The 20,069-nt window shown below is 45.3% G+C and overlaps 1 protein-coding gene across 1 annotated transcript in view; it reads right to left on the bottom strand.

The window, feature by feature from the left end:
• Nucleotides 1-16,132, bottom strand: part of NINJ1 (ninjurin 1) — a 208,909-nt gene extending 192,777 nt beyond the window's left edge. The window contains exon 1 of the mRNA XM_069206417.1: nt 15,726-16,132. Within this exon, the coding sequence (XP_069062518.1) occupies nt 15,726-15,806 (81 nt within the window). The 5' untranslated portion in view covers nt 15,807-16,132. The remainder of the gene's footprint in view (nt 1-15,725) is intronic.
• Nucleotides 16,133-20,069: the final 3,937 nt, after the last annotated feature.

Raw genomic sequence — 20,069 nt, 5'->3', positions numbered from 1 at the left:
AACTATCTAGAAATGCTCGGTTTATATTGAAAGGTTTCTATATTCTACATAGGGCCTACCTCACTCCAGAGAAAATTAATACGTTATTTGGGCTCACTGATGCTGCATGTGTAAAGTGTGGGGCGGTGAATGCCAACTTTCGCCACATGCTCTGGACATGCCCCTCGCTCACAACATACTGGGAAGGGGTCACCACAACACTGACAAGGGTGACAGAGAAGAAAGTCCCTGTAACACCTGCCCACTGCCTACTTCACTGGTTCCCACACACAAGTAAAAATAAAACAACTAGTAATTTTCAAAACTTAGCCCTACTACTGGCAAAATGGGAACTTACTCGTCGCTGGAAGGACCCGAAGGGCCCACAACTGATGGTATGGAGACATGAATTGGAAAAATAGGCGTGGTGCGAGGGTCCACTGCTGATACGAGAGGCTCACAAGGGTATTGGTAAAACAGACAATGCTAGAGCATAAAAGGGGTTAGTAGGTGGCCTGAGGGAAACGGGCCAGGGTTCTCACAATAGCACTCCCACACACACACACACTAGCGAACACCTGTCCCAAGAACCCCCCCCCCAAGGTCTGAGAGATGAAAAAACAACAACTTCCCCCACAACCGGCTACATTGTTTAAACCCGGACACAAAGGACTAATAGATGGCCAGAATGTCGATAAACGGACAAGTACTATGTACGTACTTACCACTAGCCCTACGGGAGAGCCCTTCCATGATAGTTGAACATATAATTAGAAGATGCAGAGGGAGGGGTGAGCAGGAGGAAGGGTAGATGGGGCGGGGGCAACTGATTAAACTGTATAACCAAGAATGGTTAACAATGGAAACATGTATTACGTCCCACCAATCTTCCCTCCCAGTTGGGGAATTTCATGTTGTACGAAAAATCAATAGAATATGCTTTAAACAAAAATGAACAGATCGTAACTGATAATTTAGGTTGGTAGCTTTATTTTTTACGTAAAGGTTTAGGACAAGGCATAAAATGAAAAAGATGAATAAACCCTTTAGTCAGTTGGATGTACTCATTCTTAGTACAGTTGAGTTGCTGTTATGTTGTGCAACCAGGAACACATCATTGCACCGTCTAATTGAGGGGTCTTCAGGATGAAGCCCCTCCTCAGTAGAAACATTATAGTTTTGACCATGATGTCAGGACCAAGGAAATAAGGTGAGAAACTTACCGCGAGGAAGTTAGTTACCACCTATACCTGTTTGGTGTGCATTACTTTCAGTCGCCGCGCCCGCCGTTCTATCATCCTGCAAGCCGCAGCACGCTGCGCTAATGATACTGGGTGTGCCCAAGTCACCACACAGCAGGTACCTTATCCAATTAGAAAAGGCATTTGGCACTGTATTTGAATGCTACAGCTTTAATGCATGTAAATCTGAGAATTATTTTCCACAGTTGTTTTTATTTCAAGAGTGCTTTATTGGGATTTTATGCAAAAGGAAAATTAAATAACATAAATGAAAAGAAACAGTACATTGATTGGTACCATCAAATCAAGTGAGAACAGTAGTTTAAGATATAGCATGAGGAGTCAGTCCACGTTGATAAAAGTAGAGGGTAGAGATAAGTGAATTTGTTTGCAATGGTGAGGTGAGGTTAATCAGTGTATGTATAGTGACGGAGTGGTTTTTGATGTTGCGGTGAATGATTAAGGTACCTCAGTTGTAGATGAATGAGACAGAGTAAAAGAGCGGTGATGAGAGAGAAGAAGAAGGTGATGGGGTGAAAGACAGGGAGTACATGGGCAAGGGTGTGGGTAGGGAGTGGATGGGACGGGAGAGTGGGAAGGGGAGAGGGACGGTGGGACAATTAGTGAGTGGATGCAGGAACGATTGAGTGATCAGATGATCGTGGTTACATAGACTAGTGAGACATAAAGTTTTTTAGTTTGCACCAGAGTTTACCATTCTTCATTGTGTTGTCATCAAGTATAAATTTAGTGAGTTATAAGCAGTTCTGGTGAGTTTGAGCCATTCCCACCATGTGTGGGGGGATAGTTTAGATGATTTTTTCCATTCATTGAGGATAACTTTAAGGCCAATTGTGACTAGATTATCCCACAGGAGAATGTCCTCTTTGTTTAAGGCCTGTTTAATGTCAGTGGGGATGATGCTCAATGTAACAGAGGATAAAGTAGGAGTCACTTTTGTATGAAGTATTTGAGATATTGTATTACTGATGTCCTGCCAGAACTTTGTGGTGGAGGTGCACTCCATTAGCATGTGTTTTAAGTCTCCTGTTTCCTTCTCACAGCTCTAGCATGTGTTGGAGGATAGGAGGCCTAGTTTATAAACTTTGGCTGGAGTCCTGTGGGCCATATTGGCAATACAATATCTGCTTTGTGGTAGTGATGGAGTTTTTATGTTCGAAGTGAGGTTACTTCAGGTAAATGGCCAGTCTGGTGAGTTCTTTGGAGTGTTGGTGGAGTCTGATAGTAGAGTTTCCCACTTGTCTTGTGTTGGTTTGTTAAGTGAGGTTTTTGTGTGGGATAGGAGGGAGTACACTTTGAAAGTTAGGTAACCACCTTTAGTAAATTCTTCTAATGTGTTGGGTAGGTCGGGGGATTGGAAGTTTATGTTCGGCTATAAGTGATTTTATTTTAAGGAAATGGTAAAAGTCTAGGTCGTTTAGGCCAAATTTATCTATAATTTGAGAGAACAGTATGGGTTCTGAGGGAGTGCTGGTATCTCTAACCATGAGAATATCTTTTTGTGCCCATTTCTCTATGTACATCATTCTCCCTTCTAGTTTTAAGTTTTCATTGTGTCATAGCACGTAGACATGAGTGTTCAATTTTTGGGGGCAGTTTGTTGTCAATTTTTCAGAGTGCCTGTGCTGTACAGAATGTTTATAGAGTGGTGTGTTTTAATTTTTTTGACGGTTAGAAATGAAGTGAGGGATACGGGTTTAGCGTGGGTGATTTCAATAGTAAGCCATGGTGGCGAGGGGTTGGTGGTGGTTAGGAGCCAGTGGCCCCCCTGTTTTGCTAGGAAGGCACGTTGGTATCTCCAGAAGTCGGGTAGGTTTAGGCTGCCAAGTTATTTTAGGAAGTCTCAGTTTCTTTAGGGCAATTCTGGGCAATTTAAACTTCCAGAGGAATTTAGTAAGTAACGTGTCTATTTTAGTGAAAAAGGTTTCTGAGATGTATATGGTGGACATGCTGATTATGAAGTTAATGAAGGGGGTAATCATAATTTTGATACATTTTATTGTACCCCACCAAGTAATGAACCTGGTTGACCATTTGTCTAAGCTATTGTTGATGTTATCTAGCGTCTTTTTCTCATTGAGATCGATGAAGTCTTTAAACTTGTGAGTGAACCATATACCCAGGTATTTTTTCTTACCTGGGGCCCATTTGAGTCTGTAGGGGCTGATGTATGAGCTGTTGCAGTACACATTGAGAGCAGGAACCTCTATATTTCTCTTACTGAGGCATTAGCCTGACATCTTAGAGTAGTTGTTGATGGTGGGTTTGATGTGTGGCAAGGCTGAGTCTTCCTAGTGACAAAAAGGAGAATGTCATCGGCATAGGCGGCTAGTTTTTGTGGGCCTGATGAGAAAGGTATACCAGGGATGAATGGATTTTCTCTGATCAATGTAAGTAGGTGCTAAAGTGTTAGTAGAAATAGTAGGAGGGAGAGAGGGCATCCTTGTCTGGTTCCTTGTTGGAGATAAATGGGATTAGACAACTTTCCATTGATGTTTATTCTAGCTTTTGATTCTTTGTATCGAGCAAAGATCAATTTTGAGAGAGCAGGGCTAAAGTTTAAGGGAGTGAGGTAGGCTTGGAGGAATGTATACAATACCTTATAAAAGGAATTCTCTGCATCTAATCCTATCACGCAGGTTGGTTGGTGCAGGAGATTGCCTATTTAAATCGCATGGCTAAAATTCTGATATTATCTGAATTTCCCTTTGATAAATCTTGATTGAGAGGGGTGTATTATGTTTTTGAGAATGGGGTCTATTCTGAGGGCTAGGATCTTTGCATATATTTTGCAGTCTGTGTTTATGAGGGATGTAGGTCAGTAGTTCTTGGGATTGGACAGGTCTTTCCCTTCTTTGGGTATAACAATTATGGTTGCCTACGCGGCGGAGCCCTCAACAGAGCCAATGGAGGAGAACTGGGCAAATAAGTCTACTAAGGGAGTGATTAGGGAGGTAGCCCAAGTTTGATAGAATGATGCCGGGAAGCCAGCTGGGCCCTGAGCCTTCCTGGCTTTCATTGTTTAGATTGCATTTATGATTTTGTGTGAGACATCTGTTGTTCTAGTGATTTTTGTTGATTCATCTATCTTAATTACATTCATTTTATTGAAATATTATAAGCATAAGTCATAAGATGTGTTATTACTTTTGGAGTAGAAGGTATAGTAATATTTTACAAAGGTATTTAGGATGTCATTCTTGTCTGTCGATGTGACACCATGTTTGTTGGTTATAGAGGTTATTCTTGTCTTCTGACTGGTCTGGTTTAAATAAGACGGAAGTACTTTGGCAGCTTTATTACGTCCACAGAAATTGATGCCTTTGTATTTTTGGACTATTAGGTGGGCTTTGTTACTCAGACTCTTGTTGTATTCATAATTGAGTTTAATTAGATTGTTTAATTGAGTTTTGTCTTTGGTGCATTTCAGATCTTTCTCTATTGCATTTATTTTTAGTCCTAGTTGGTCTAACGTTTTGTTGTCTAGATTGTTTCTCTTTGACATAAATTTAATCATGTGCCCATGGATAGTGCATTTCACGGCGTCCCAGATGATTTGTGCATTTGGACCAGAAGACCTATCGACTTCAATGTATTCATCGATCTCTTTTTTGATTATTTTCTTGAAGGAAGATTTATCCATGAGGAGGTGGTTCATTCTCCATGTTTGTGTTCCTGATGTATTGCAAGCAATATTGTAGAATAATGAAATACAGGCATGGTCTGAGACTAGGATCTGTTCAGTGGTTGGGGAAGAGGTGGCTGGGACGTGACTTTCGTCAGTTAAGATATAATCGATGCGAGAGAATGTATTGTGCGAATAGGAAACAAAATAGTAATCTTTCCCTGTGGGACTGAATAGTCTTCATATGTCTTTAAGTTTAAGAGAATTACACATGTTTAGCATTTGCTTATGGGATTTGTTGGGTTTAAATTGACATGCAGAATTGCTGTCAAGGGTAGTGTCCCAGGGTAAATTGAAATCTCCTCGTAGAATCATTCTGCAGTTGGGAGGTAAAGTTGAGAATTTTTTATTGAGATTAATCCAAAAGGTAATTGTCCTAATTGAGGGCATAGATGTTCATGACTATAATTTCAGTGTTGTCCTTCTGTAATTTAGTAAGAAGCCATCTACCTTCAGTGTCTGCTTCTGAGGAGGGGATAGTAAGGCCAGAGGCTTTTGAGACAAGAATGATCAGCCCATTTTTTTTGTTCGTGGAGGGGAGCATGATAAGTCACTAACCCATGCTCTTTTTAGGAGGATTGCCTCCTTCATGGCCACTATGGTTTCTTGAAGGAGAATGTGGTCAAGCCTAGGTCCGGTGCACAGTCTTGCTGTGTCCTGTATAGAATAGGGGGTGTAATAAAAGTCACGGGCAATGTCTAAGTATGGTATGTTTACCTATAGTGTATGGTGGCTGGAATCCCTGGTGTTGTTACCACAGTGGTGTCTAGTGAGTTAGCTGCCATTTGGTGGGAGTGGATAATAATGTGTATTCTGTTGTTTATATTAATGTACTTGCAGGTATAGTAGTTGTAGTAAATATAGGAAGTGTAATATTTGTAGTGAGTGTGGTTGCTATTTGTGGGATGGGTGTTAGTTGGTGACACGTGTCATTATTTCTGCTGAGTTAAGTTTTTATGTCAACAGTTAGGATTGTGAAAATGGTACCCAATGTATGTCATAATTAAGGCGTACAATGTACAGTTTGCAGTAAATTCTCCACTTACTGTCATTATAGTTCTAACATAATATCAACATAGTGTCAACATAGTGCCAACAGAGTTTCAATTAGTTATCAGTAAAGTGTCCACCTAGAACCAACATATTATCAACTAGTACCAGCATAATGTTCACCAAGTGCCAGCATATTCTCAACATAGATTCAACACACATCCAAGAGAGTCGGTCAAGTGACCCCAGGCTACTGTATTGCAGGTAGTGTGGGCAAACGTTAGTGATTTTTGTATTGACCAACCTGTGGGTCAAAATGGAGTTTTGATATCAATTGGACAACAGCTAAGTACCCATTGGATGGCACTAGATTTCTATGATATTATTATCAATGTGAGGCTGGCATCAAAATTAATTCATGTCAATATGTGATTTGATAAATCTAAATTATGTTGAAAGTCAGAAGATGAAACATTGCAATAAATACGTAATCGGGTTGAAGGCAATTATAAAATATTTGATTAAAAAAGAGCAGGTTGAGGGTCGTTATAGAGATACAGTACCAGTCATTAAAGGAGAGAACACAAATCTTACCATTGGTTAGGGTTAAAAGTAGGTTGCTAGGTTTATTGTTAGGTTATTAGTAGGTTAGTAGGTGCTAGTTAGTTTAGATAGATGTTTTGTAGGTTGCTGACCACTTTATTTATTCTGTCTCATTTTGAAGAAGTGAAAGCAACACAAACAAATATTTCGGCCTGTTACAGATATTATGGAAGAATGAGATTGTACACCCATGTCTCCATCCCATGGGTCGATCAGAGTTCTGCAGCCTTATTGGAAGAACGTGAATTGGGTTTTGTTTAGGCCATTTGTTGGCAGCCTTGATTATCGTATCAGAGTAGAAAGTTAGTGAAAGTTAATAGGAAGGATTCTTGTTAAGTGCTAGCCATTCCTTTTGAGTTTTTAAGAAGTAATTTTCAGGTCTTGGATTACTGCAGCATAAGAGTCCAGTTCCTTAGGGCTTCAAAAATGATGGTTTTGCACTTGTAAGTTGTTTTTATTCATGCAGGACAAATAAACAAAAAATGTATTGACAGATCTTTCAGAGTTTTCCTTTGGGAAAGGAACGCCTTTAGTTTCTTTACAGTGTCTTTGGAATAATCTTGAAAGATCCCAATGAAGGCAACTTGCCACTTAATTCTCTGTATTTTCTTCATCTGTGTGAGGATGGCTTCAATATGTGAGTAGTGCAGGAGTCTAAAAATGAGGGCTCTTGGAGCTTCCCTGTTTGCGGGCTTATGTGTAGGTACTGTGTGCCCTCGAGTTATTTCAAAATCCATGTCTAAGTTTATAGTGAGTACTTGGGGATCCAATTTTTAAATGAAGGTTGCTCAGGAAGGAGCTTGTTTTCACTACCTTCAGGAAGTCCAAAAATGTGCAAGTGGCCCCTTCTATTTCTATCTTCGAGTTTGGTGATGTTCCTTTTCAGTTGGGCCAGCCTCACAGTGGTGGTTGATAAAGTTTTAGAAGAGTTGTGTTTGTGGTTTTCCAGGAGGTTTATCCGTGATTCTATTTCAGAGACTTTGCCACCCAGCTGTATAATATCTTGTTTCAAAGATGCAAGGTCACTCTGTACAGTTTCTGTGGTAGATTTTGTCGATTAAGCAAGCACATGTAGCATGTCGAGTTTCTGAATAACTAGGTGTACAGTTGCGGAGTTCTCAGATTTAGGTTTTATAGGGGAGTCTGAGGTCAGGGGGTCCTGCTTGTGTCTCTTTTGTGCTGGTTTGGTGTCTTTCAGACCTTGGTTCTTTGGGGTTGTGCAGTTTGGAGTCTGCCATTTTGAGAGCGGATCTTACTGTATACTTTGCGCTGGGTGCACCAAGAGGGATTTCGGTAGTCCTTGAGATGATTGACGGAGGAACCAAATATTAGGATGTAGGGTGAGGTGCAGAAGTCCATAACCTTCCTGGGTTAGTAACACTTAAATAATTGTATATGGTGCCATAATGCAGATTGTTAAATAGCAAGGTACAGCACTTTGGAATTTAAGGGATTATTCTCAGTCCCTCCTATCTGCAATTTGGGTTGCCATTGAGGTGGAGAAATTCAGAATTCCAATGTGTTACGTTGAGAAGTAAAAAGGTTCTGGAGCATTCTTTAGAAAGAGTTGTATTAAATGGAGGTGGCCATCTTAGGCTCAGGCAATGGATGGGAGAAGCTGTGCCATATTTGCTCTGGCCGGTAGGTTTGTTATGTATATTAGCGGTTCCTACCTTTATAGATCGTTGTAGAGTAAGGCCTTTAAGTGCTCACCTCCAGGGTAGGTTGTTCTTTTTTTTGATAAAGAGCTTTTATTGATTTTGTGAAAGACAAATAAAATGAAAATACAGATAACAAGGAACCAGTTGGTACCTTGGGACGGTCGTAACAATGGCCCCAGTGGGCTCCATAGACAATGGATACATGAGCATGATAAACTTAGACTTAATAAACTTAATAATGCTGAATAAGACTAGTAAGAATATGCAGTGTGAACTCCAATCAGTTAAGGCAGGATAGATAGGTAAGGAGCGAGAGGCCACCCCTCTAAAGGCTCACATCTAGAGGGGGTACCACACAGGTGGCCTGGGTGGCCCTGACAGGCTAGGTGTTCCACATATTCCCCCATTTTCCCCAAACTCTGTTGTATTTGTTTGGACACCCTCTAGCTTCATATACAGGTTTTTCGCACTGCTCGCACCAGTCTACACCCCTCCTCCACTTGGCCAGAGCCGGTGCCACTCCGGCTTTCCAGTCCACCATGATATCTCTCTTGACCACTAGGCAGACCACTCCCAGAAAGATACAGTTCGCTCTTCCCAGCCCCATCTCCCCCATGGCCCCCAGCAAGAGTGGTAAGGGAGCCACTTCCGATTGCAGGACCTCCAAGTCTTCCCTCATGATCACCCTCCAATAAGTCATTATGACTGGGCAAGCCCAGACCATATGGAAAAAATCAGCGTCCGGGCAGGAACATCGGGGGCAGTCAGCTGTAGGCCGAAGGCCTGCTTTAAAGAGCCTTTTAGGGGTAAGATATGCTGTGTGCAAGTAGAGGGTTTGTAGCACTCAAAATCGGGATGTCAGGGTCTGGGGGGCCATTAACGCCTCCCTCCAGTCCTCCACCTCTATGGGGCCCACCTATCCCTCCCATTTCCAACGAAGTCCCTCAAGAGAGAGGGCGGTGTTAGTGAGTAGAGAGCGGTAAATTTGAGAGACTCCCCACTTGCCCAGGTTTCCCATCAAGACCTTCGCCTCCATGGGACTGCATTCTGGAATGTTATCTCCTGGTCGGACATGTACCAGCATGGCGTGCCGAAGTTGTAAATATTTGTGAAATTGGGTCTTGTTTAGTGAGTAGAGTCCCTGGAGCTCTTCAAAGGACCGCATGTGAGACCCTCCCCAAACATCGCGATGATGGATATCCCAATGCTATTCCATCTCTGGAATCCCTCCAGTGCCGAAACCTCTGCCAGCCGCCTCCCCTGCCATAAAGGGGTCTGTTGGGTGAGGTGACCCCAGCAGCCCGACACTTTCTGGGCCAACCCAACAGAACCACCTTAGTCACGTCCAGGGCACCCAGGGGAACCGGGCCACCATACAGCGCACCGAAGATCCCGGGGTAGCCCATTGTTTGGAACTCCAGTCTGTAAGCAGGGTCCGTCCAGCCTCCTCCCAGCCAGTCATCAACCACCAGCAGGTGCATTGCGAGGTGATAGAATTAGATGTTAGACATTCCCAACCCTCCGTCATAAATATCTCTTTGGCAGGTAATAAGGGCTAGTTTGAGACGGGAGCCGTGCCATAAAAACTGACGCGCCACCGTGTCCATCGCCCTGAACCACTTCTGGGGAACTGGGTATGGGAAGTTCTGCAATGGGTATAGGAACCTGGGAAGTATCATCATTTTGAAAAGTGCTATTCTACCAAGCAGATTGAGGGGTAGGTTCCGCCATCGCTGGAGGTCATCTTTGATTTTCTTAGTGAGTGGAGTAACATTTAGTTCCCATGCTAATTCAGGCAACAGGACTATGTGCACACCTAGATTACATTAAAGCTGTTGCGTTGGATCGGGATGTTTTTTTGTCAATCAACGCATTCTCTGGAGGGGTGCAGGGGGGCCAGTAGAGATTTGCCAGGGTTCAGGGTCAGGCCAGAGGCCTGCGAGAAGAGGTCTAAAATTTGCAGGACTCGCGGGCCGCTTGTGGCTGGGTTAGAGAGGTAAATAAGGATGTGCCACCCGATTCTCTGGGCCCGCAGGCCATGACCAGCCCTCTATCAGGTGGTCCTCTCTCAACAATTTCGCCAAAGGTTCTATTGCGAGTGCGAAAAGCAATGGGGACAGTGGGCATCCCTGACGAGTGCCTCAACGGATGGGGAACGGTTCAGAGACCACACCGTTCACTTGGATTCGGGTGGTCGGGTTGGAATAGAGTAGCCTCATGAGACCACGGAATTTAGGCCCGATTCAGTTGCTTAGCAGGACATGCTCCAAGTAGGGCCAATCCACGGTATCGAAGGCTTTCTCGAAGTCAAGCAGAAGAGCCAAAGGCGACCAGGTCAGGGCCCCGCGGTGTGCCAGGGTAACATGCAGCCGTCTAATGCAGTGTCTGGTGCTGCGTGAGGGCATAAATCCACATTGGTCTGGGTGTACCAACGAGGGGAACACATCCCTCAACCTAGTGGCAAGTATAGTCGATAGCACCTTAATCTCGGTGTTCAAGAGAGAAATGGGTCGGTACGCCGAGCAGTTGCGTGACGGTGGTTGGGTCTTGGGGATCACCACGATTGTGGCTTGGTCGATCCCAGAAGGGAAACAACCTTTCCTCTCTGCCTCGTCATACATATTGAGCAGGTGGGGGCTCAGGATATCGCCACATCTGTCATAGAGCTCTGCCGGGAAGCCGTCTGGGCCGGGCGTATAACCCGATGACAAGCTGGATATTGCCACTGTGATCTCTGCAAGGGTTATGGCCTCATCAAGGCTCTCCCTGGTTGCCTATGAGATCTTGGGAAGGACGATATGCTCCAGGAGAGAAGACTCCCTTTCAACTAGTGGCCGGGGACGCTCCGCCTATAACTGTGCGTAGTAGGAAGCAAAACTGTGCAATATCACTGGGTGTCCTAGCAAGTGTTCCTGACTCATCAGTGATCTCTGAAATAACCCTGTCAGCTAATGGTCGTGTGGCCAGCCAGAGTAGGAGTTTTCCATTCTTGTCTCCCCAGCCATACACTCGGGCTGCCGACACTCTCCAAGCATGCTTCGTGGATTCCAGCACCAAATGCTTAATCTCCTCTCTGACCATGGTAAATTGCCTCAGATTGGAGGCTGATGCGGCAACCGTGTCCCGACACTCAAGGCGTAGCGTCCTGGCCTCCAGCTCTGCCACCCATGAGTCGCGAGCGCGTTACCGGATGCGAACAAGATGCTTGACATATGCCCTAAAGGTAGCCTTACATGCAGCCCAGACCGTGCCCGGAGACTGCACCAATCCTAGATTTTGTTCAAAATATTGGGTGAGATGGTCTCTGATCTCGAGGGTATACTCACCCTCCTGTAGGTGCCATGCGTTTAGGCACCACATCGGACGCCGGGTCAGGTCAACGCCACCCAGCCGGATCCGCAATGGCAAGTGGTCTGAAACCCCATGGGGTAGTATCTCTGCCCCGGTGACGTTAGAAATATCCAGCACAGGCATAAACACAAGGTCAATTCTAGCCTGCTATTGGTGGGCAGCTGATGTGTGTGTAGGGTAGGTTGTTCTTAGTGATGCTGGGGTAGTCGAGTAGAGATTCATCCACATGGAGCCCCGTTGTCGGCCATTTTAGGGTCAGGCAGTGTGAGGCAGCTTCTGGGGCACTTGGTTATAAGAGGAGTTTCTCTTGAAGTTTTTTCACCAAAAGTGGGTTGCTGAAAGCTCTACACCTTCCTATAAGCTGGGCACTGTTTAAAGTGTCTGTGGAGGTGGTGTGTCAGCAAGACGGGCCATTTTTGTCCCTCAGGGTGGCAGAACTCTCCGATTAGATGGCCATTTTACTCAGGCGGTAGCCACGCCTCCGAATTCTGTCCTACATTATGTCACATTTTTTATTGCTTAAATTAGTGCTTCAAATGCAAATCTAGAATTGCAAACAATCACTATATCAGAGTAGTGCTCTGCTACAGAAGTGCCTGTATGCTTGCAATAAAAGTACTGAACCTCTGCTGAAAAGTGCAGATACTATGTCTTTCAATTAAAGAAGCAAAGGCGCACAGTACCTGTACCAGCTAACCATGAAAGACATGAAGTCTGATCAGGGCTGGCTTTAGGGCGGTGCAACCAGTGCAGCCGCACTGGGCGCTGTCCTGGAGGGAACTAAGGACCTCAAAGGGGGTTTCTGTGTTTAGCAATAATTTATGATTTAACTTACAATTTAAAAGCACTTTCTGCAGAGTTCTTGTGTGTCCAGCTTTCAGGAAGCAATTAAAATGTCAAGATAACTGTTATTATTAATGTTGCTGCTAGAGAGAGAGATTTGTCTAGTGACAGTTTTGACCCACCATAAAGTAGAGGACACGGTCAATGTGCCTGCTGCAAAGAATAAATTTGTGTTTTATGTGGATAGCTGAGTGGATTAGTAAAGCCAGCCTTTACCAGCACTTTAAAACAAATGAAATTTGTGTGAAGGGCTATGGAGAGATTAGGGACACTTTTGTGGATGATAGTGGGTATCCGAGGGGGTCATCACTGGGCGGGCAAAAAAGTATATCGCACTGGGTGCCACCAAGCGCTATAGCCGGCCCCGAGACTGATCGCCCGATCTTGTCATACTAGACTGAAACATTCACACGATTCTGATTAAACGTGCCTCTTGCTGATAATTCCTTATAATTATAAACTCACACAATTCACCTGCAGAATGTTACATACAGTCCGTGTTCTTCGAAAGTGTAAACCAGAAAAGGCGTCGCTCCTAATCAGTAAACTAAACACATAGATGAACAAATTACTTCCGGTATTGGCACTTGAGGTCGACGCCTTTCTCGTGCTCTGCCCTCTGGTACACACATTATACAGACGGCTGGCTCCCAACAAAGAACGGTCATGTGTTGTCTAGAGCCGCCCTGTGTCCTTCAGCTCCGTGGTTTGAAACTGGAATCTCTACTCCCATCCCGGAGAGGCGAGTGGTGTCCATGGCAACGGGCCGGGGAAGGAGCAAGAGCGATTTTGTTTACATCCAACTCCATACAGTGACTGAGCGATAGCCAGAGGCCCGCCCAGATGTGAAAGACAGCATTGTGGAGTGAGTGATAAGAGCGGTGAGTAGGAGTCACGGCCCAGAAGAACGGCGGCTTTACTTCAAATCATGTTCGCAACGAAACAGTGGCGTGAATTGTGAGTGACTAAAACTCACAATAAAATGGTAATAAAGGGCCATGTGCACAGAACGCACTCACGCGGACACATGCCTGAGACAGAAACAGTGCCTTTGCAGTGCGAGACCGGTGCCTTTAAAATTAGGTGTGTGTGTGTGTGTGTGAGAGAGACAAACACTGTTAGTAAATCATGTCATATACGGGCACCAGTGCTGGAAATGGAAAAAAAAACTCCGGTATCCTGTAAATTGAGGCTCAAGACGTGTCAGCATCAAAAGGCAGTCCTGAGAGGCGGAGTCTAATAGTCAAAACACAAATATTGTTTAAAAATAGCAGAGGACAAATGTGACAGTAAATGTGTTCTGGCTCAATTCATTGCTCACAAACAGAATGCATTTTAAAAGACCGTATCGGGATAAACACCTGCTGCAGAGAGTTTTGTGTACCTTACTATTTCAAGGGTCCAACAACAGTGTGATAACTTTGGTCGATAACCCGCTTCATTGAGAGGTCTCTGTGTGGGTGTAGCACAGGTTTGACTTTCCAAAAAAGAGTATAAGCACAGTGCGTAGAATGCAGGTCACTGGTTTGTCTTTTATGTAGATAGCTACGGGGTTATGCCTTTTGTCGTTGAGACTCTTGAGTTACCTACAGTCCATAAGTTACAATCCTTGTAATATAGCACACTGCGTTATGAAGAGACATCAAGGGGATGAAGGCAAACTGCAAGGACTGATTTCTCAATCTTTTATGACTCCAAGTTTGTAATAAAAATGGTTGCTTTGAGTTGTAATACATATTTTAGTACATCAGACGCAACTACTGCGTTCTGTAGAATCCACAAACGTTCTAAATCCTGACTTCGTTTTTCTCCAAACCATGCCCCAAACATGTAGTACCGACCAGAATGCATGATACCAGGCTCCTACGCCTTGTAACCATCAGTGTCTTTTGTAACATTTCCTCTATATTGACTTGCACACCTTTATGATTCATTGCCTCTGTATAGTCTCTGTGTGATGTAACTCTGACACCCTACATTACAATGAGTATTGCTAAAAAATACACAGATAAGTAAATTAATAAGTGTTTTATAAATGGCTTTAGTCTAATTAGTCTACTCATATATATGTCTGGCATTCTTATAGTGTATGTGATATACCTCTTATATGTATACGGAACGGATGGAAAAGTCAAAAACCTGGCTTCCAATCATAGTTCGTCTGTTAAGCACTTGTGGAAAGACATTAGGTTGAGTGTCTTTGCTTTCCTCCTAGACACTGGAATCAAGACTCAAGGCACACACAGGCTTGCTCCCAGGAACAAGAGGATTGCAGATGGGCATTTAAGCGAGGTACTTGCGTTGCAACCAGCACAAAATTACATAAGAAACCTTGCTCATCCAATGTAGGCTGCTGGTGTGAACCCAGAACTTGTGCGGTCGCTGCTGAATCTGTTCAGTGTCTGCAAATTACACCGGGACAAAGTTAGCATATTTCCCTTTTAATTACACCGGGACAAAGTTAGCCTATTTCCCTGTGACCGGACTAAATCCCGGACCCATCTGAATAATAGCAGCTGGATTAGGCTGGATTCCCTTATGTCATACACCCACAGAAAAGAAACCAAACAAGTTTAAAAGAGTGGAGTGAAGGTGGGGGTAGATAGGTGCGTGCGTGTTTCCAACGCCGGAAACGTGAGATGGAGGGTGCCTCGAGCTCTAACCTATAAGAAAGGGAGAAAATAAATGCCCGGTAGACTACATTGCCATTTAATCAGCGCGCGCTGAGAAGTTATTAGACGTCTTTAGCGAACACCGGTGTCGTCAGGTGCAGACGTCTGCCATGCACAGCCGCAGAAAACAAAACACCGCAAGGCTGAGACAATAACAACCATTATGCAGCGCGACTTGGATGTTTCTGCCAGCTGGGCACAGAAGTCCGTCCCTCTGCCACTTATGTGACGAGCTCATCCAGGCGTCCCGCCGAGGGTGCAGTTTACTGGCAGCGCAGTAACAAGTGCACGGAGCTCCGGCTGTGTGTGTACTCACACTGTCCAGCGCGCTCATCCCCACACCAGAGCATCACCCACCCGGAGTCTGTCAGCGAGAGGGCGCTTCACCTGTGAATTACATTATGCTTCAAGCCAGCGCTTTAGTTTTCGTTGTCAGAGTGCGAATATCCACCTACAAGTGTGTGTCTGTGTGTATGATGTTGGAGCCCGTCTCACACTGGCAAAGGGACAGTTTTTATAAACAATCAAGATCATTATTTGGGGAATGCGATCAGATGTCTGAAAGGAGATTAGCCGTATAAATGCCTTCCCACGCCCTGGCTCCTCTGTCCCACCACACACTGGATGGATCTCGTCCACCACCATCCCCCGGCAGCTCCCGCTCACTCCATCCCCGTACCTCTTCCTCATCCGGCGGGTCCAAGTCCTCCCGCCCCGTGTGTCTGCCGTTCAGCTCCAGGGCTTCGGTGTGGGAGCCCATTCTACGTCTCCGGCTCCTCTCCCCGTCGGGATCCCTGCGCAGCTGGCTGGAGCCGGGAGGGCGTGAGGCCTGGGCAGGCGTGGGAAGCAGCGGGCTGCAGTAGGAAGGGAGGCCGCTCTGCGGGAGGGGGCGGGGGTTGTGAGAGGCTGATGCCCGCGAGGCGCAGGCTGAGGTAAGAGCTCTCTTTCCCTTACCACTGAAGTCGGGAAGGTCCCCTGCCGCAGCAGGCTGGAAACTCCCACTACTGCAAAGTGGAAGTGAGGGAAGGAGGGGGTCGAAAGGGGTCTGGGGCAGTGTGCTCAGCTGCCGAGCTCACAAACTTGGCCACAGAGTGCAGTGCAAAGTACTGCAATGTCATTCATGTTAACTGCAACCTTTTTTCTTACAACTTACAGTGACAATAGTTGATATTTAGCGCCGTACAGCGCGAATATATTCTGAGCGCTTTAAATGAGAGGCGTTAAAAGCACCTATCAGCTTGCCAGTTTATGAGAAACATTCCCCAAGTGTTAATTTTAGATATTATTTATATTAACTGTTTACATTTCTCTATTAAAAAGTAGCCCCCATTCCAAAGAAAGCCAGTTTATTCTCCGCATTTTAAAGTCTCTCTTCAGTGAACTCAGATGTTTCCATTTATTGCCAGTAACTGAGGGAAGGTTTCCTGAGCCCCAGCGCAATCACATATCTCCATGGCCAGCTCTGCCCCGACTTTCCGACGGATTCCGAAAACACATGGACCTGGCAGCTATGAATAAGCTATGAAAAGACCAACTCATATCATAATTGTAGCACGCGCTTCCGCTCAGCCAGTCAGAGGGAAACCTAGAGTTCCGCTACAGGGTATGACCTGCCAATCTAACTTCCACTTTCCATGAAGTTGCTTTCGAAAGAATGACCCTTCTTTTGAGACGTCCCTCTCAAGTTTGCAGTTCACAACTCAGCTTGCGTGCAGAGGGTGGAATTGCTGGGCTCACCCCAGGCGTGCTGGCAGCCGCTTAGCATGGATGCCATGGGCCCAGGAGCAATGAGTCTAGAAAAGACTAATTTCATTTAAGCTAGTGCCTACGCTTGAGCTGTGGTCTAGCCTTAATAATAAATGACACATACACGAAGAAGACGGTGAACAAGAACCTTAATTCATAATGGTTTACAAGATGCAACGAAGATCTGGAAGACAGTACGTTTCCCTTTTTGATGAGGACACATATGTCCATTGTACTGCCCGTTGTGGATGTCTTACATTATATCTACACCAGTGTAATAAAAACACAGTGGTTAGTGTCAAAACTACAACCCCTTGGCTTGAATGCGGCCTCGTGCCAATCGGTGCTTGGCAGTGATATGACTCTCTTTGGGTCTGTCAGACTCAGATCGGGGGTCCCGATGCACACGGGCTATTGAGTCTCAAACAAGGATATTGAGTCCATTTAGTGCTGATGTCCTGGGCCATCCTACTGGGCCCTCTGATAACCGAGAAGCAGATAAACCCCTTGTTATCCCTAAGGGTAACGAGGACAGTGAAAGGCTTATTCAGTGCGATGGAATGGTGTTAGAGACTCAGAACTCAACAAGTCAAACTATATCACTCACTAACAGATTATTGTGTTTACATTACAAGAAAAATCACTTTATATTACCACTACACAATACTGCACAAAGAGGTCATGTGGGTCAACAGTTACAGTAATTCTATTGACTACAGGAGTAATTTAAGACATATATGAAATCTACACAAATGCTAGCATATTGAAGTTTACCGAGTGGGTCTCTTTGGGGCCAGTGACACAGAGGCCAGTCTCTGAGTTGCTTCTGTGGTTGTACTGGCCCCTGAGATTTAAGTTCAGTGGGTTCCTAAGCTGGTCCATACGCTTGGCAAGAGCCGATTTACCTTGGCACCAGGCAGCAGTTCCTTATTTCAGGAGCCTCTGGCTTTGAGTGCAGTCACATCGCTGCATCACCCTGCCTGTATTTTCCTGGCAAATTTTAACAGGTGCTTAAGGATCTACATGGGTTCAGCGAGCAGTCGCAGTCCTTAGCACAGTCCACCCACAGTTCTTTAGAGAAAGGCGAGGTGAGTGTTCTCAGAGAGGCTACCGCTGTTCCTAGAGCCTGCAGGCCAGGCTCTCCAAGGTCACTATAATAGAGGTGAATGGTCATAGAACACACTCTTTAGCACCGGGGCTTTGTTCAACCCACAGCAGCCACCGTAGATTCGAAGTTTAGTTTTCTTTGACACAATGTGCCATTGCAGCTCACCAGGGCAGATCAAGAATGGGTCAGTGGAAGGGGGGCTCCAAGCAGTCCACACCGACAAACCCACCGACCTCTCCAAAGCCAGGGATGGAGGCCAATAACACCTCAAGGGTCAGTTGGGGACGACGAGTTACATGCACTAAATGGTAGGGGCACACCACATTTTCCTTTTAGTGGTGCTCACTCCCTTTGCTAGTGGTGCAGTTCCTCCTAAAGTTCACAGGATCAGTTCCCTTTTCTGGTTAACTTCTCTATCAAGTAGCTACGGCTTGGCTTCTCCTCCTCTAGAACAGACTCCTCTTGCAGAATACCTCCAACATCCCCCTCTCAGTAGGCAAGGCAGACTCCTGCCCAACGCAGACCACAGTGCTTCCAGATTTTTGCAGGTTTCATCAGATGGTATCCTCTCACCTGGCTGGAAGCTGGATGTCAAAGACACCAGCCTTGGAACTCAGAAGGTTCTGAAACACCCTGCGGTTCAGTGAAAAGCCGTAGAACTCTAATATGGAGTTTTAGACGTTTTCTGCTATTTGCGGACAGAGTTCATGAATGCAATGGATTTAGCCCTTGGATTCTATCAAATTAGTTCTGCCATTTTGTGTATCCAATTAGACTCGTCAATAGAACTCTTTGTCTTTAGTTGATTGTGGTCTGGAAGAGGTAACGATCAAGTCTTTCCTAGAGAAAACACAAAACACAGGCAAATAGAGAAGGAGACCATCATACCTCACACCTGTTAATCTTTCAGAAGCAGCAATGTTGGAGAAAGAAAAGGGCAGTGCCTGACAAAAGGCTAACCTTGCATTTTTAAGGATAATGCTGTCTCCAAACACCCCACACCCTCCATGGACCTAATGGTAGTAATGCTAGAAAGAACAAACGGTCAGGATACTGCAAAAGGCTGCCTCTGCACATCTAAAGAGACTGCTGCTGCCGTCTCTCTCAAACCTTGGAGCCAGATTCTTCATAATGGCTTCCGGAGAACTAGTTATACACAGCACTAGCAGCAGCGGCTCCTCCATTGTAGCGGAGGAACATCATCCCCGTCAGCAGCTGCAAAACTTGAAAAATAAAACGATAATAAACCATGTTTACAATTGTTTTATTTTTCTAGGGGGCAAGGGCCATGGCGGATGACAGGCAGGGAGGAGGAGTGGTGGCCCTGCTGTCAGTGCGCATGTGGGTTTGGACCATCTCAGGATGGCCAAACCGGCATGTGTACTGAGCTGTCGCCAACCCGAGCTGTGTTGCCGGGTTGGAGACAGCAAGCACAGGCTCCCAGTCTGCTTGGGAGTGCAAATTGAGGGCGCTCAGGCCAATCCTGATGCTGCTCTCATGCTGCCAACAGCATGAGAGCAGCGTTAGGATCGGCCGCAGGGCAGGCTGAGAGCCTGTGCCTGCAGTGGACAGTGGAGCCTGAAGAGCTGATACAGCGATGTGGCAGGTACGTTATTTTTTTTGTTTTTTGTGTTGTTGTTTTGTGCCCCGCCACTTTGTTCCGATACTTGACACAACTGAGTACCAGTCTGGAAAACTACCTCCATCATCCATTTTGTGAAGCATATTTCCACTGGATATCCAAGATGATTTGCACTGAGTTCACAGTCAGACATAACCCACACACACCTGGTTCATCCTGCCATGAACACTAGTTGTATATATACACCTCATCCCTGTCTCTGTCTCTCCCACACCTTGGAGCCAGATACCTCATAATGGCTTCAGGAGAGCTAGTTATGCAAAACACTAGTCTGGCAAACTACCTCCAGCCTCCATTTTGTGAAGCATGTTTTCACTGGATATCCAAGATGGATTGCACTGAGTTCATAGTCAATCATAACCCACACTCTCCTGGTTCACCCTACCATGAACACTAGTTGTATATATGCACTTCATCCCTGCACACAGAATGCTGCGAAGGGCCTGGTTATATAAGACTCATTCAAGACTCAGCAGACCATTTGTACCAGCAAGGCCAGTAGGCCACTCACCGTCCTGCAGGTAAGA

Source organism: Pleurodeles waltl, chromosome 9 (genome assembly GCF_031143425.1).
Source record: "Pleurodeles waltl isolate 20211129_DDA chromosome 9, aPleWal1.hap1.20221129, whole genome shotgun sequence".
Lineage (NCBI taxonomy): Eukaryota > Metazoa > Chordata > Amphibia > Caudata > Salamandridae > Pleurodeles > Pleurodeles waltl.
The sequence above is the reverse complement of the archived record's forward strand: the minus strand, read 5'-3'. Positions and strand labels throughout refer to the sequence as shown.